The sequence below is a fragment of the Rhodofomes roseus genome, assembly GCF_022264815.1.
Source record: "Rhodofomes roseus strain CIRM-BRFM 1785 chromosome Unknown C8Q71scaffold_10, whole genome shotgun sequence".
Taxonomy (NCBI): domain Eukaryota; kingdom Fungi; phylum Basidiomycota; class Agaricomycetes; order Polyporales; family Fomitopsidaceae; genus Rhodofomes; species Rhodofomes roseus.
Window position 1 is genome coordinate 393,891 of NW_025952966.1, and position 15,112 is coordinate 409,002.

A 15,112-nucleotide genomic window follows, 5' to 3' on the forward strand; every position below is an offset into this window, starting at 1 on the left:
AAACCTGCGACCCGGAGGCATAAGCAAGGTTCCTGAAGCTCGGGAACCCCGGAGATGAACTGGAAATGGGCGTCACTCTGCTCGAACGCAGCGGTGAGTGTATCTTCGCAGAGACTACCTCTGTGCATGTCTGTGGCAATCATACCCGGGTTCGTTGCGGATGACCAGCGCGAGAAAGTAGCTGAAGTGGTGGCCATTCCAATGTTAATAGGTACAGTACTATCGCGGCGACACATCGACAGTTATGTGACACTGACAGTGGCCTCCGACGGCCTCCGCCCGAATGCGATAGCCTGCAATATTGATTGACGATCTTCTGGGACTTCTACGTGGTCATCCTCACTTGGGCGTAGACATGATTGTCAACGGGCCCATTGGGCCGCCCAAGGCACTCATTCAAACGTTTGTTGACGCTCCGACGATCGGTCTTGTTCGACATCGGAACCGGAGGAGCGAGCTTGCGCTGTATTTCGCTGCATTTATCGGAGGCTCGGGGACGGGTTGGACGAGACCTGTCAATGTCAACGCTGCGCCTGATGGGCGTGTCCTCCTTATGACCGATTCCTCCCTGAGGACTCCTGACGCCTCTTGGCCTGTCACGGTGGGCACGGTATTCGACATGCCTTGTTGTCGCGGTTCAGGAACGGGCATCACTTCGCCGATGCAGGACATGTGTGGTATGTCGGCCTATAAAGGCCACAGCTGATTCCGGGGGGACACCCCGACAACTCTACTACATACTCTGTCATCACGCAGGATGCATACCCTCTCATTTGCTACTCTTGCCGTATTCGCCGCAATTGCAGCGGCTCAGACGTCTTGCCCGTCAGCGATGCCGATATCGCTTTGCTGCATTACACTGGAGCCTTTCAGCGACAATGCCTACGTCTGGGAGAACGTATGTGGGGTCACCGTCCCCGACACTACTATCTTGACTGCATCCGGATGTGCAGCCGGTACATCGCTATGGTGAGTCTAGCCTCGCCGCTGCGTCAGTCTACATTCCCCTGACCTTCGCCTCAGCGGTTCTCAACAATACGAGGATATGTATGCCGCATGCTGCCAGGAATATCTCAGTAGGTTTGTCGAGTCAGATCATTGATTGGTGTTGATCAGCTCTGCTGCCTAGACTGTCCGACTGAGGACGGCGCGGTTGCATACAACTGCACTGGAACCTTCCTGGAGTGACCTTTCGCTGGTTCATGCTCATTACACGTGGAAACAGCTGCGAGTACGGTATTATCTAAATGTCGAAATCCATGTATCTCAGCTTTCATGCGCTTCCGTTCCATTGAGTATGTCTTACGAATACATGAGCCGTTGTAATGTTCAACGCTCACTCATTGTCGTGCATCACTTGTAGTGCGTTTCGATGACTAAGTCCTCCTAGTCGTTGTCCTGCTGAACGTAAGGTGTACATAATTATTCTGTGAGAATCAGAAGTGAGATCGTGTCTGGTCATCGAAATATCCGCGACTGCACTTTGAACCTGCTGGCGCCATACGTTATATACAGTCAACTTTTCGTGCACTGTGATGCAAGGATTCTTGAATAAGACCTCGTTCTGAGTCTATCACATACATATGTCTCAGCCCGTCTTTCTCCTTCCCTGCGGCCAACCCTCGCTGAACCACGTCAGCTGCCAAAACGGGATTCACACGGGCCGACGTGTTCACAGTGGCGCCCGGGTAGCGCGTAGGGAAACCGAGCGTGTCGCGCGCGTACCGACCACTCACATTCCTGTCGTTTCTACCATGTCTGCTCATCCTGACGGCTCGACTCAACACACCCGACGGCGGCAGGCGCACCAAGATGCATCTGCAGAGAAAAAGCTACGGCCCGACGCTCTCGCGACCTCGCTAGAGAGCATCTCAGTGCGGCCTCGAACACCGAAGACCACGCGGAGTCGCCAGTGGGGCGAAGACGGGTCCATGGACGAGGTTGAGCTAAGCTTGCTGGATAAGGGCGAACTGCCGCAGGATGGGACCGGCGCGAAGGATGTGAAGCGGCCCATGTCTACGCGGGATAGACGGTCAATTACCCTACTCATTGTATTATGTGAGTGGGCTGTGCGCGCATGTCGGTGGTATGGTGCTGAACGTATGTCTTGAAGATTTAATCCAAGGGTTTCCTGTAAGTGCAAGCATCTGGGAGGGCCCTGGACACGGCTAACGCTCTACATGCACATGAAGCTGGGCCTTGCACTAGGTGAGTTTAGCAGTAAGTCGCGCCGACTTGTATTGACCTCGAAACACAGGATCCCTGCCATTCCTTCTTAGAGAACACCTGTCATACTCGCAGCTCGCCACCTTCTCTCTTGCAAGTTATCCTTATTCCTTGAAGCTATTCTGGTCGCCTATTGTCGATGCAGTATTTACTCCCAAACTCGGTCGGCGGAAATCCTGGATTATTCCCATGCAGCTTCTCGTTGGCTCCATCATGACGATATTGTCGTTCACCGCCGATGAGATGATGGAAAAAGTCAGTATGCATTGGTGACCACGCACGAGGTTGATCTGAGAAGATTCGTTGCAGCCAGCAGAATACATTAACGTACTGACAGCGGCATTTACCACACTTGTGTTCTTGTCTGCCACCCAGGGTTTGTGTCCTCCGCTTATTTGCTTCGAAACCGTGACTGACGGTTGGTTGCAGATATTGCGGTAGACGGTAAGACCTAACACAGGCAATCCACAAAACCATAACCTAACCGGGACCCAACAGGATGGGCACTTACGCTCCTGTCCGAAGACAACCTGTCATACGCATCCACTTGCCAAACTATAGGCCTGAACACAGGCTACCTTCTATCCTACACGGTGTTCCTGGCGCTGAACAGCACGGCGTTTGCGTACGTGCTCGATGTGTTCTCCTTCTGCGTGAGGTTGCAACAATTTCTACGCAAACAGGGCAAAATGGGGCATACCACGCCTCGAATTGAGCACATATCTGCTCTTCTGCAGTATGGTATCATTCGGCACGACGGTGTGGTTGTTCTTTGAGAAAGAAGTATGTCATCCACCCCAATGCGTGGTGAGCTGTGCATTGACCCTTCGAAGGACGAAGATGACGATGTCGACATGAGCATCAAGTCCGTCTATAAGACAATGTGGACCATCTGCAGCCTAAAACGTTCGTACGCATCGAGCCTCGCACTCGAATTGTCGCATTGACGCGCCTGACTATCGTAGATGTTCAAACACTGCTCACCGTGCATCTCTTCGCCAAGATAGCATTTCAAGCTCACGACGCCGTCACGTCACTCAAGATGGTCGAGAAGGGCCTTGGGCGTGAGGACATGGCAATTGCTGTCCTAATCGACTTCCCATTTTCGATTTTGGGTGGCTTGTTAGCGGGACACTGGTCCCGAGGCGACAAGCCGCTCGATGCTTGGATCAACTCCTACTGGCCGCGCCTGGCTCTCACACTCGCTTCAACCTTGACGGTGTACTACTTCCCGACACCACCAATCTCCACTGCGTTCTTCGTTCTCATCATTGTCGAGACTGTCGCTGCCTCATTCGCCTCGTGAGTTTGCTTAGTATGAAGTCACAGAGCCAGCGATTCTGATGCTCTTTCGAAGCACGATTCAATTCGGTGGTATGGCGGCATTCCATACGCGAGTCTCTGACCCAGTCGTCGGTGGTACCTACATGACAGTGAGCATTCTCGCTGTTGGCCGCCCCCCATGGCGTTAATTTCTTATTCAGCTGTTTGCCACCTTCTCCAACCTCGGCGGAACGTGGCCTAGATACTTCGTCTTGAAGGGAGTGGACTTCTTCAGTGTCGCTAGCTGTCAAATCGGAGGCGATATTGTAGTCCAAGGTCGGTCCCTCGATCTCAATAGCGTGCTGCTCGTGGCTCACGAATGCTATGATAGCCACCGAGTGTGTTTCTGATCACGGGAAGGCCGCATGCGCACAGCTGGGTGGTGAATGTGTGACGGAACAAGACGGATACTACACCGTATCTGCGATCTGTTTGGGTTTGGGTTTGTTGTCTGTGGTATTCTATATGATCCCTACTGCTCGGAAACTACAAGGTATGCATCGTCATATTGTGCGCTATCCCATCCTGACGATTCTGTTTCAGCTATTCCTCCCAGCAGATGGCGCGTCTTCTCCTCATGAGGCAATAATTCACAGTAGTTGGGGAGAGGAATATACTGTACTTATTTTGATACGGAGTGAAGGGCGGACACATTCTTTGACTCTGCAGGGAGCGGGCATTGTATCCACATGTAAAGGCTTGTAAAGGTGACCACAGTAGTTCAGCAGCGGTTACCATGACTAGTTCGAGGACAAAGAGGTTGTTGTGTGGCTCAGTGGCTGAGGCCGATGGCGCCGGCCCTGAGGTTGGTCACGCCGTCCGCGAGCGCGGGAGGCCACACCAAACCACACTTTGTGATTTTTCACATTACACTCGCACTGCATCGCTGCCTGCTAAGCTCGCAATTGCCCACCACACTGTGCGGTCTCGCCTTCAGACTCTGAGCTCCTGCCGTCAAAATGACTACAACTACGATGCACTTCGGTCCAGAATGGATGCGCACGAAGGGCCCTGCTCGCCCTGCTCCCGAGCCACTCCTCACACCCGCTGTACCTCCTGGGACGTCTACATACTCTGCGCTGGTATCGCCTACGCTAAACCCACCTCCTGAACGCCGAGATGTCTCCAACCCGTTTCGCTACTCCAAAGAGGAGATGCTTCGCATTTACAAGGAAGGAGGCGGTCGAGGTGGCCTGGGCTTGGAGGTGGAACGGTGGGACGGTATTGTGCGCGAGGTGGGGTGCGAGCCGGTTGGTTTGAAGGAGATGAGCGAGTCCGAGAAGAAGGTGCGGGCATGCGTTCACCGTATGAATGGCAATGACAAACGCTACGCAGCTCTTCGCGGGTTCGCTTAACTCTGAAATTCGTCGCCGTCAATCGACGGATGTCCTTTCGCCGCTGACCACCACACTTGGAGAAAGACCCAAGCTGGGCCACGCTGCGACAGCCGGCAGCCCGATGCGCGAACGAATGGGCGGCTTGATGGGCCGCAGGCGTGACAGTACAGGTGATTGAAGATCGGTCAACGTGTATGGGCAGTTCGATTCATACCTGACTTTGCAGACCAACAACCACTCGGCATCCCTCGGAAACTTTCACTGTCGTCCATTCAGGGGGGTGCGTTGGCGTCTTCTCGTGATGCGGCTCTACCTTCACCGAGGACACGCATCGGTGGTACGCCAGGATTCGAAGGGGTCCTAGGCGAGTCGTGGTCTTCTCGGAGACGGGGTGATAGTCTGTCGAAACCTGGCGCGGATACTATCGCTCGAAGGGACCGTGAGCCCACCGATCCAGACAAGGACATCAAGGGTTTGGACATCAAGGAGGAGGAGGAGGACATGGCTCTGAACGCGGATGGGTCGGCGCAACCCGGCGCTAAGGAGACACCGCCGGTAGCCCCAGCTACAAACGGCATTGGCAAGGCTGCTCCCCCAGAGAACGCCAGCAACAGTAGTAACGGTATGGCGGGCCTGGGTTTGGGTAGCCATGAACGGGGCTTAGGTTCCGACGCTCCCCGTTCTGAGCAACCTGATGCTGCACCGTTGTCTCAGCCTCCCGGCTTAAATGATCTCTTGAGCGTCGAGTGGTCATATCTCGATCCTCAAGGCAATGTACAAGGCAAGACGCCATAACTATGGTGGCATGCAATAGCTCTGACCAATTTTTCCACCCTAGGTCCCTTTAGCGCAGACATCATGCAGCGTTGGCACAATGAAGGCTACTTTACACTCGAATTGATGATGAAGCGCACTCATCTAGATACGGCGTGGACGTCCGTTGGTGAGATGGCACGTCGTGCAGGGGCTAATCCCATATTCCTTACGCCGGGCGTAACATCGTCTGCTCCGCCTGGCTTAACGCGACGTCCGGACACCCTTACGGAGGGACCCAATGTGGACCGGAGCTCCGTTCTGCAACCCGTCCCAACTGTGTCGAGGCGTAGTTCCACGCTGGAGACATACCTGCCCAATGGTTCCAGTGCTTCTGCCTCGCCGCCGTCATCCTTCGGAGGCAGCAGGTATCTCAACGGCTCTCCTGACCCTGGTAGTCTCGATGGGCGTGCAAGCACCAGCTTATATGGAGAACCCACCGTCGGACCCCGTCTGGCGACGTTGGCCTCAATGCCGTCCATACCAAGTCAGCGACGACAAACATTTAATGACCCCTTTGACTCGTCAGCGGGAATCCGATCATCGTTCTCCCATACAGGCGTAGGCAGGGGACTGGACACCCAGGGCCTCAATGGTCAGTAGTGTTTGTCTTGCATTGGTCACGGACGCTCATTGCCTCGTACGCCTAGGTATGAACGGCTTTGGCGCAGGCGCTAGTGGTCAATTCGGTCAATATGCCCCGGGTTTCGACGGCCTCAACGCGGACGTGGGAGCAACAGGATTGGGTGTATACGGACACAACCATGGTCTAACTGGGCTGCGTGGTGCTCAAGACCCGTCTTTGGGAACCCTTGATCAGAGCTCCATGCAAGACCTTGGCATCCCGGCCACACCGTCACGCGTCGTTCACCGCGATATGTACGGTAAGGCTCCTGAAGACATGCGATCTTCACCATTCGGCATTCCCCCACTGAACGCCAACGATGTCCCCTACTCTCCCAGTGTGCAGTCTGCATCACAGGTACAGTCGATGCCGTACTCGTCCTCGCAAGACAACAGATCGCTGCCTTCTCATACGCACACACCCATACTCGAACGCCCATCCGTTGCTCCTGTAGCTTCATTCGGTTCGAACCAACATCTCCATGGTGCATTCGTCTCGTCGCCTGTACACTCTGCCGCACTGTCCCAATGGCCCCCGCAGCCCTCTCCTGTCACACGTCGCCCCGGACCTTTCGACCCAGACTATCCTACCACCAGCAACACTGTTATAACGGGAATGACCACTATGTCGCCCATGCCCTACGCTCGTTCAGTACAGAACATTCCCTCTAATGACCAGTCTCCATGGGGCCCCGCGGTCCAGCAAAACCGTCCAGTGAACGGATGGGGTGCGAGCAGCTTGACGACAGAGAATCTCGGCCAACACAATCAATACCAGCAAGAGGCCCCCAACCAGACGACGCATGCTTCGGTTGATGTTGCTCATGGTGTCACGGCTACCGCAGCTGCACCTGCACCGGTCAAAACGACTGTGGTCGAGCCCGCTGCTTCTGCTGTCCCACCTTCGCCCGCTGAGCCTCCGCGGTCACAGAAGACCCGACCTAAGTCTACAACGACACAGACTATCGCGCCTTCTCCCACCGTCCCGAAGGCGGCAGCTGCACCTCTTGCGCCAATCAAGCCCCCATCGCCGTTACCAGCTCCTGCAGCTGCTCCTGCTGTTGAGTCCAAAGCGCCTTGGGCCAAGGAAGACGAGACGAAGAAAGCCAAGCCGTCTGGCGCGCCTCTGGGTCTGCGCGAGATCCAAGAAGCAGAGATGAAGAAGCTGGAGGCACGCAAGGCTGCCGAGCGCGAACGCGAGCGTGCCGCTCGTAACGCTACTGGAGGTACCTCGCAATCAGAGGACTTCCAGCCGTTCACGACGTCATGGGGCCTTCCGACATCGCAGGCTGGTGTAGCGCGCTCTGCGGCTACTCCCAAGGAGTCTGCTGCTTCGACTGTACCCTCTGCGACCACTCCTGCGACACCTGTATGGACGAATGCCGCTAAGCCGGTGTCCAAGAAGACGATGAAGGAGATACAGGAAGAGGAAGAGAAGCGCAAGAAGCTGGCGTTGAAAGAGAAGGAGACCGTTGCCGCAGCGGCAAAGAGGGCTTACGCAGACACAACCACCAAGGTAAGCCTCAGTGGCGTATATTCTGCTGCTGTTCGCTCACATCTTCGTTACAGCCCACTGCGCCCGCAGTCCAGACGATGGGCGGAGCATGGACTACTGTTGGGTCTGGTGGCAAGATGGCAGCAGGTGCTACGCCTGTACCGGTCCGGCCGACGGTCACGACGACTGCTTCAGCGAAGGTTGTTCCAGGTGCCTCTTCTCCCGCAGTCGCCAGCGCCAGCGCCGTCCGGGCCACGGCCACGCCAGCAGCAGCCCCATCTCCTCGGCCTGCGACAGCCACCAAGGCATCCTCGAAGGTTGACGAATTCCCCACGCCACCTTCGCAGGAGTTCATGAAGTGGATAGCCGAGTCGCTGAAGGGGCTCAACAACAGCGTCAACTGTGCGTTGTCCTCGTTTACTTTTCGCGTTGTACAGATACTGATGCGCGTTGCAGTCGAGGAGATCACGTCTATGTTGTTGACGATCCCCTTGGATCCTGACCCGGACACGGTCGAGCTCATCTCTGACCTGATCTACGTCAACAGCACCACAATGGACGGCCGTCGCTTTGCGTCAGAATTCGTGAGCAGACGCAAGGTGGATGCAGCATCGCGCGCAAAGAACGGCACACCCGCAGGTTCATCCGGGAAGGGCGTGTCCATCGCCGACGTGGTCAAGGCGCAGCCCAAGCCGACGCAGCAGTCGGAGTGGGGCGGGTTCAAGGTTGTGAACAAGAAAAAGAAGGGGGGCCGTGCGTAGGAGGCGTTAAGAGGCTACGAGGACATGATGTGTACAGTATGTGCTGTGTACTCCGCCTGTCGTAATGCTGCGAGCTGTAATGTTGTCTCTCGTTGATGCCCGTACCGTATCGTAGAACCCTTGGATAGCGCTAGTGACTAATGAGATCGATTCCACTCACTCTTGCCTACCTCCGAAGCAAGCGACGTCGATAATGAATATGTGTGCAAAAGCTATGATACAATGCGACTGACAGCAAATATCCGACATTCAGGATGCAGTACCTTCTTTGTTTTCACCTCCTAATGAATCCATGTTGAACAAATTCTCCACCTCCGACATGCTCATTGTCGTCGGCTCCTCATTATGTCCACCGAACATATCGTCGCCAAAGTTCGATAGATCAATTGAGTTCAAGTCGAACTGCGCCTCGTTCTGCTGACCCGATGGACCCGCGGGATGATGCTGGGAAGTGTCGAAGGACGCAAGGAGTGAGCCAGGGGAAGGCACCTTCATAGGGCCCGACATTGACGGCTGTGGCCGACTCGCGTCGCCATGCTCGGAAGCCCGGCCAAAGGACGCTAGGATATCACCCATGTCACCCGAAGCGTTCCCGGCATTTAGTGCGTCAGAGAAGAAGTCCTCTTCTTGCTTGGGTTTCACGTCGGGGACCATGCTTGCGGAACCACCGCCTGTCGACTGCACTCCGGGTTGGTTGAACATCTGCTGGTTCCCATCGCGCGCGGCCGCATCGGCAGCGGCGTTGAACAGCTCAATGTCCATGTCTAGGTCGAGCTCGATCGGCTTGTCCGCGGACGTCCCCGCGGTGGGATCGAGCGAAGCGACGGCTGCACTGGCGGCCTGGGACATATCCATGTCTGCGTCTACAGTCAAGTCTACGTCCACAGGCCTGTTCGCTGCTTCCGTGAGCGCAGCCATGACGAGCTCCTGCGGGATCGTCCGGTGCGAAGACTTCGGTGCGAGGGTGACAGGGGACGACAGCCCGCTCGGGATGCCGGACAGGAGCTCGTCGGGGTTGATGCGCATGCTGACACCGGAGAGGTCGAGCTTGTGCTGGAAGCTCGGGCGCTGCAGGGACGAGAGCGAGACGGTCGACTGGCGGCGTGCGGGAGTTGGGAGAGGCTTCGGGCCTGTGCCTTCAGGTGACGACTCAAGGGGCTGGCCGGTAAAAGGATTGGATAGTGTGGGTGATGTCGGGGATACCATTGGTGAAGAGGATGATGTCGAGGCCTCGGCTGCTGCTGCTTTGGCCGCTGCCGCGGCGGCAGCTTCAGCTTCAGTTTTGAGACGCTGCTCCTCCCTGTGGATGTCGCGCTGTAGAACGGCTATTGCACGTTGCTACAAGTCGTCAGCTGGATGACAAGGTCAAGATAGGTGAGACTCGCCAGTTGGGACTCGATTGCGTCGCATAGTTGATCGTACTTCTCAACCTCGCGTCCTAGGGAGGCGGTGAGGGAGCGGGGTGGCCGTGATGCATACTGTTGTATGCCCCTGAGATTATGACAGACTCAGTCTCTCAAACTCGTCAAACGGACTTGAATGCGCACAGTTTCTTAGCATCTGCGTAAAACCCGTAGATCTGTCCCGTCTTCACTGTAGCACTCTGAAGGGAGTTAGGGCGCGTCCTGCGGCGGGAAGAGTATGTCGCTTACTCTCAGGCAGTTTGAGAGGGCTTCAACCTCTGGTTCCAAGATGCCCTTTGGTGGAACAGGAACTGGTGGGGGTGGCATAGATGTACTCTGCGATGCCTTTGAACCACTTGTGGCTGCAGAGTCGCGTCCGGAGACAGAGGCCTTTCGAGGTGCCTTGGGTGCCATGTTGGACTGTTACAAGGCTTCTGTGTGCTTAGCACTGATATATTTGTTTGCGAGAATCGACAGTGCCGGGGGGAGAAGAGAAGGGAGGCAGTAGACGCGATCGAGGCTGGAGTGATGGTGGCCAACAGCGCGGAACGCTGTTTCCCGTGAACGCCACCGCTGCGCCGGTCCGCTGCCTCGAAGTCCCACCGCTCTGTCTAAGTCTTACTTCCTCGTCTGCTCTGTGTTCTCTAGCTCACCAGAACGCCTAACGCCGACAGAGCTGACCGTCGTTGCTGCCGTGTCGAACACAGCGCCTCAAACTTCACGTATGCGAGAAGGCGGCGCCTTTACACGCGCGAAACACCACCACCGTCATTCCGTCTCTGACAGCAACGCTCACCAGCCATAGTCGCTCGACACTATGCACGATGCTATAGAGGCATCTGGAAAACGCGTCGGTCCAGAGATCGAGAGTACACCAGTCGTGCAAAATCCAGTTAAGTCGTGCATGTCCTTGTGATTCTGCGTCGTGCACTGACTCTGATGGCACGCCTGCAGCGTCGCGTTCGGCACATTACTGCTGTTCAAGTTCGCAATCTAACACCGTTCCCTGTCCGCGATGCATTCGCGTCGGCATTGAAGCTACCATCTGAGCAGTCGCAATTCACACCTCAAGGCCATTTCACCGACGACCTGGACGTGGTCGTGGGCCGCAAGCATGCTAGGAGGTTGTCGTCATCATCTAGCATTCATGGTTCTGGGACACGGCATGATCAGGAGAACGTGCAGCGTGACGGCTTCGAGCGCGCGGGCGAGAGTGGTGCGCGCAGGAGGACTCTGTCGAAGGCAAGCACTTCCGGTGGCTCGACCTCTGGAGCATCAGCAGCTCCGAGTATAGCACGGCGTTCATCCTCCGGAGTTGTGCCTACTGTGCGTCCGCCTCATCGCCAGCGGACGATATCCGCTACATCTGCGTTCACCTCGGACAGCGGCAGGTCGCGTTCTATGGATTGGCGGGATTCGTATGCGTCCAGTTCGAGATTACCCGAATTCTTGCAAGATACCTCTCAGCGCGGCCTAGAGAAGGTCCTGCAAAGCCGGCTGGTCGCAACATTCCTCACCATCACACTGCCTCCTGAACCGCCGTGCAGCGCCTCAGGTTTCAATGGTAGTAGCAAAGGTGAGGCAACAACGAAGGCAACCGCGTCTCCCCGACCTCCCACTCCCGATCACATGCGGTCCTCTAGTCGGGAGCGAGCCGCAGGGCTTGCGCAGAAAGTCGTCGAGGCTTCAACGAAACCGACCGCGGTCAGGCGAACCTCTACAGCAAGTACCTCCGCGAAGAAGCCACCATCTAGACCTTCGACCCCGTCGAAGCTCAATCCCGCGACACCTGCTGTCAAGTCTGGTCAACCTAGCTCGCACGTTAGAAATACGTCATCCTTGTCGAATGGCAGGATACCCAAGGCATCGACTTCGCCGAAGACGCCTACATCACCCTCTGCGCACAGACAGCGCCCGTCTATACCCTCTTCCTTGTCTCCTTCACCGTCCCTATCCAAGTCCGAATTCCCTGCCACACCTCCCGCTACGCCGCCCCCACTGGCCTCTCCTCAGATCTCGTCAGATGATTCACCGCCAGTGCCGGACTACATCTCGCTGAGTCACAGACCCTCTACGAACCCGACTTTCCAGATGGATGCGCACTCGAAGGGCGAGTTTGCCCCGGGTACAGACCTGAGCGGGTCGAAACTGCGTGTTGAGATGTGGGGTAGGGTCCAGCGCGGACTCGGATGGGCGTCCATGCGCGAAGGAGATGCGAAGGGCAAGGGAAAAGAGACGCACCGCGCTGAGGAGGACGGCTGGGAGTGGAGGGTGCTCGAGAGCTGGGACGTGGACCTCATGGACCTTGTGCCACTGACTGACGACGTGCGTGTAGAGTGCCTGTCTCGCTGTGATTGTCGTCTGACCTCAGGATCGCCAGCTCGCTGCGCATCCGTCGCATCTGCATTCGAATGCGCTCCTCATTACGCTGTCGCCCCCAGGACAGACGTTCTACCTCCCACCTCCGCCTTCGACACGCCCGTCCGAACCCGCGTTTCCAAGTACTCAATCATCTGGCTATAGCTCAGAGCCCGAGTCAGAGGCCAGGAAAGTCAGGACTGCAGGAGACATCATCTTGCCCAGTCAACCTGCAGGACCGGAAGTTGAAGCATCAACGAAGCGTTCTGCTCTTCCACAGCTCGGTGAGAAGGTAGAGCTCGGGTCGCTCAAGAGAAGGGGAAGACGTGTCACGGCGTCGTGGCCGGACTTGCTGCAGTACGATCAGCCTCTTCTACTCTCGTTACTTCATCTCACGTTCGCCAGATTGATCCATGTGCATGCATGCATAGAGGACACACGGCAATCCCTGTCAACAGTTGTACAAGAGATCAATCAAGTTGTTACTGAACCTGCCTCAATATTAGTGAGTGCTCCGTCTTCGCCATCATGCAGGCGCGATCCGCCACCTTCGCACGGTGGTGGATGACCGCTCGTCTGTTTCTCGCTCGGTACATGTCGGTCTGAAGCTTATTGACTGAAAGCGTCGCGAAGTGTCGGAACGCGAGGCGTGGACCGGGCAGCTACAGTCAGAGACGGACGTTCTGCATTCTGAGTCTGAGGATAGTGAGTCGTTCATTCCGCAGGCGCGTTGCTCGCTTTTGGCTGATTAGCTTGATCCAGTAAGGGAGCGTATACAAGCACGTCGTGAAGACCTCCGCAAGCGGAAAGAGACCCTCGCTGCGGCGCGCGAGTCTCATGAAAGCTATTCGCAGTTAGAGTTTGACCTAGAACAGGAGATGTTGGACGAACGGTGAGTCGGCCTGGCGACCACCTTAGGTCGCGGCTTACGCTCGGTGATGCAGGCAACGTCTCGATTCCCTCCGAAGAGAGATTGGACCGTTACGCAGCGATGTCATCAATACCCTCGCCTTCATTTTCCCGATTGAGCTCGTCTCGCCGCCCGACCTCCTCTTCACCGTCCTCGATGTTCCACTCCCGATACCGATCGGCGCCACTGACCCTTCTCCGCCTCTCTCACTTCCCTCGCATAAGGAAGTGACAGAAGAGACGGTCGCTACGGCGCTTGGGTACGCAGCCCAGGTCGTGCATTTGCTCGCCGCGTACACGGGTAAGCACCTTGTGTATCCGGTAACAAACATCGGGAGCAGGAGCCTCATCAAGGATAGTATCTCTGCGATGGTGGGGCCGAGATCGTGAGTCTTGTAGACCTTGCCGCGCCTTTGGCAGATTCTCACCAATCTTTCCATGGTCCCCTAGATTCCCGCTGTTCACCAAGGGCGTGGAGACTTACAGATTCGAGTACGGCGTGTATCTGCTGAACAAGGACATTGAATTGGTGCGCCTAGCCTTGACCTTTCTTGCGATGGGGCTGACTGTGTACGCCCAGCTCATGTCAGAGCGCAATCTGCGTGCGCTCGATATGCGGCATACACTTCCTAATCTGAAGAATCTCCTGCTCACGCTTACTGGCGCCGAAGCAGGACCGCGTCCGTGAGTACCGGTGCCGAGGATGTGATATACGTGCCAGTTCCTGATCTTACGGCACTTCTTCCCAGCTCGCAGCGCTATTCCGTCGCGTCATCCTCTGCATCGCTGTCCTCGTTGCGCTCGCCGATCCTCACCGCATCGTCGTTGCCTACTCCGGATGCCAGTACAAACTCAGCAATGATGTCGAGTAATGCCGGACAGAAGCCGTCTGCACCACCGGACGGCCTGCCCACTGTCGCTGTCACTTCGCCCGTCGCTGAGAGCGAGTCGCCGCCTCGGAGCGGGTCGACCACGCCGACACGGTCTGTGGCGGACGCTGCCGCGCCGCGCAAGTCGCGGGCGTTCCTGGACCTCACGCCGCTCACTGGGTTCGGCTTCCTCCGTGGACGGTACGCGAGCAGTTCACGATCAGCCTCGGGCTCGCAGGACGGCCCGTCGAGCGAGTCTGGCAATGATGGTGAGTCTGCCCAGGCGGCGTCTGATGGCACTGACGCCGCTGTCGAGTCGGCCGCCGGGGATGACGAGGATGATCGACGGACGATCCGCGGGAGACGTGATACCATCGTGGCGGGTGGAGAGGCCAAGGCTGATGTAAATCCTGCTGGTAATGGCCATGCTGTACCAGGCCAGAACGGTGCAGCTGAGAAGACTGGCAATGGCGTGGACCGCCGGGACACACCGGTGTTGGTTGATGGGACGAGTTGACATGTTTCTGGTGGGATGTTGTATGCCTATGCTTTGGAGGGTATTTGCAGTACAGTGTGAGGTATACTAGTCTGTGTGGTTCGTTATATTCGCTCATCTATCAACTCCCTGGGCTCGAATGCGTCTCGTGCAGATATGTGTTGTTCGCAGAAGATTTGAGGACGCGTCTTAAAGACTTGCGGCAGACCTGCTACCGTCCGACGTTGAATTCGGGACCCTGACTTCTCTGAATAAATGGATCCGAGGGTGGGTGTCAGTGGTGTCGGCGATCCGTTCGAGCCACCGCGCCTCGGGGATCATCAGGCCCTGTGTTCAATCAGACTCGCTTCCATCTCACCCGACGCCACAAAGTCTTTAGCTAAAAACCTTGAAGGTAATCACGCACGTAAGCTGAGCGATATTGTCTCCCGCGGCGCATCCACACGAATACATGCGTACAAAACCGGCCTGTAAGCTCGAGGCGTATTTTAGCGGACG

The 15,112-nt window shown here is 56.4% G+C and overlaps 4 protein-coding genes across 4 annotated transcripts; 3 read left to right on the forward strand and 1 right to left on the reverse strand.

The window, feature by feature from the left end:
* The first annotated feature begins 1,707 nt into the window (after positions 1–1,707).
* On the forward strand, positions 1,708–4,319 carry C8Q71DRAFT_758741 (MFS general substrate transporter). Its single transcript, XM_047923755.1, has 14 exons — positions 1,708–2,058; positions 2,114–2,133; positions 2,193–2,208; positions 2,258–2,481; positions 2,536–2,602; positions 2,656–2,670; positions 2,725–2,851; positions 2,910–3,009; positions 3,060–3,132; positions 3,192–3,528; positions 3,584–3,659; positions 3,711–3,825; positions 3,881–4,042; positions 4,093–4,319. The coding sequence occupies exons 1-14, from the start codon at positions 1,755–1,757 to the stop codon at positions 4,128–4,130; spliced, it is 1,674 nt and encodes a 557-aa protein (XP_047778840.1). The 5' UTR covers positions 1,708–1,754; the 3' UTR covers positions 4,131–4,319.
* An 84-nt stretch (positions 4,320–4,403) lies between these two features.
* Positions 4,404–8,704, forward strand: C8Q71DRAFT_49810 (uncharacterized protein). Its single transcript, XM_047918946.1, has 7 exons — positions 4,404–4,835; positions 4,885–5,056; positions 5,113–5,667; positions 5,725–6,294; positions 6,350–7,839; positions 7,893–8,220; positions 8,275–8,704. Exons 1-7 carry the CDS (start codon positions 4,509–4,511, stop codon positions 8,577–8,579), a joined length of 3,747 nt encoding a protein of 1,248 aa, XP_047778841.1. The 5' UTR covers positions 4,404–4,508; the 3' UTR covers positions 8,580–8,704.
* On the reverse strand, positions 8,704–10,527 carry C8Q71DRAFT_49799 (uncharacterized protein). The gene is made up of 4 exons (XM_047918943.1): positions 10,232–10,527; positions 10,127–10,182; positions 9,965–10,070; positions 8,704–9,917 (listed from the first exon to the last, which is right to left on the reverse strand). Exons 1-4 carry the CDS (start codon positions 10,394–10,396, stop codon positions 8,829–8,831), a joined length of 1,416 nt encoding a protein of 471 aa, XP_047778842.1. The 5' UTR covers positions 10,397–10,527; the 3' UTR covers positions 8,704–8,828.
* A 15-nt stretch (positions 10,528–10,542) lies between these two features.
* On the forward strand, positions 10,543–14,864 carry C8Q71DRAFT_758746 (UV radiation resistance protein and autophagy-related subunit 14-domain-containing protein). Its single transcript, XM_047923756.1, has 10 exons — positions 10,543–10,874; positions 10,937–12,307; positions 12,363–12,697; positions 12,746–12,845; positions 12,964–13,045; positions 13,103–13,232; positions 13,285–13,635; positions 13,700–13,778; positions 13,830–13,933; positions 13,999–14,864. Exons 1-10 carry the CDS (start codon positions 10,800–10,802, stop codon positions 14,633–14,635), a joined length of 3,264 nt encoding a protein of 1,087 aa, XP_047778843.1. The 5' UTR covers positions 10,543–10,799; the 3' UTR covers positions 14,636–14,864.
* Positions 14,865–15,112: the final 248 nt, after the last annotated feature.

What these genes read in the sequence shown, in the direction of transcription:
- C8Q71DRAFT_758741 (XM_047923755.1), top strand. Translation starts at nt 1,755, where the DNA reads ATGTCTGCTCATCCTGACGGCTCGACTCAACACACCCGACGGCGGCAG. An exon ending in TACCCTACTCATTGTATTAT is followed by an intron (nt 2,059 to 2,113) that starts GTGAGTGGGCTG and finishes TATGTCTTGAAG; the next exon opens with ATTTAATCCAAGGGTTTCCT. An exon ending in GACCATCTGCAGCCTAAAAC is followed by an intron (nt 3,133 to 3,191) that starts GTTCGTACGCAT and finishes TGACTATCGTAG; the next exon opens with ATGTTCAAACACTGCTCACC.
- C8Q71DRAFT_49810 (XM_047918946.1), top strand. Translation starts at nt 4,509, where the DNA reads ATGACTACAACTACGATGCACTTCGGTCCAGAATGGATGCGCACGAAG. An exon ending in CCGCAGGCGTGACAGTACAG is followed by an intron (nt 5,057 to 5,112) that starts GTGATTGAAGAT and finishes CTGACTTTGCAG; the next exon opens with ACCAACAACCACTCGGCATC. An exon ending in ACGCAGACACAACCACCAAG is followed by an intron (nt 7,840 to 7,892) that starts GTAAGCCTCAGT and finishes TCTTCGTTACAG; the next exon opens with CCCACTGCGCCCGCAGTCCA.
- C8Q71DRAFT_49799 (XM_047918943.1), bottom strand. Translation starts at nt 10,396, where the DNA reads ATGGCACCCAAGGCACCTCGAAAGGCCTCTGTCTCCGGACGCGACTCT. An exon ending in CCCTCTCAAACTGCCTGAGA is followed by an intron (nt 10,183 to 10,231) that starts GTAAGCGACATA and finishes AACTCCCTTCAG; the next exon opens with AGTGCTACAGTGAAGACGGG. An exon ending in TACGCAGATGCTAAGAAACT is followed by an intron (nt 10,071 to 10,126) that starts GTGCGCATTCAA and finishes TCATAATCTCAG; the next exon opens with GGGCATACAACAGTATGCAT.
- C8Q71DRAFT_758746 (XM_047923756.1), top strand. Translation starts at nt 10,800, where the DNA reads ATGCACGATGCTATAGAGGCATCTGGAAAACGCGTCGGTCCAGAGATC. An exon ending in TTGTGCCACTGACTGACGAC is followed by an intron (nt 12,308 to 12,362) that starts GTGCGTGTAGAG and finishes CAGGATCGCCAG; the next exon opens with CTCGCTGCGCATCCGTCGCA. An exon ending in CTGAACCTGCCTCAATATTA is followed by an intron (nt 12,846 to 12,963) that starts GTGAGTGCTCCG and finishes ATTGACTGAAAG; the next exon opens with CGTCGCGAAGTGTCGGAACG.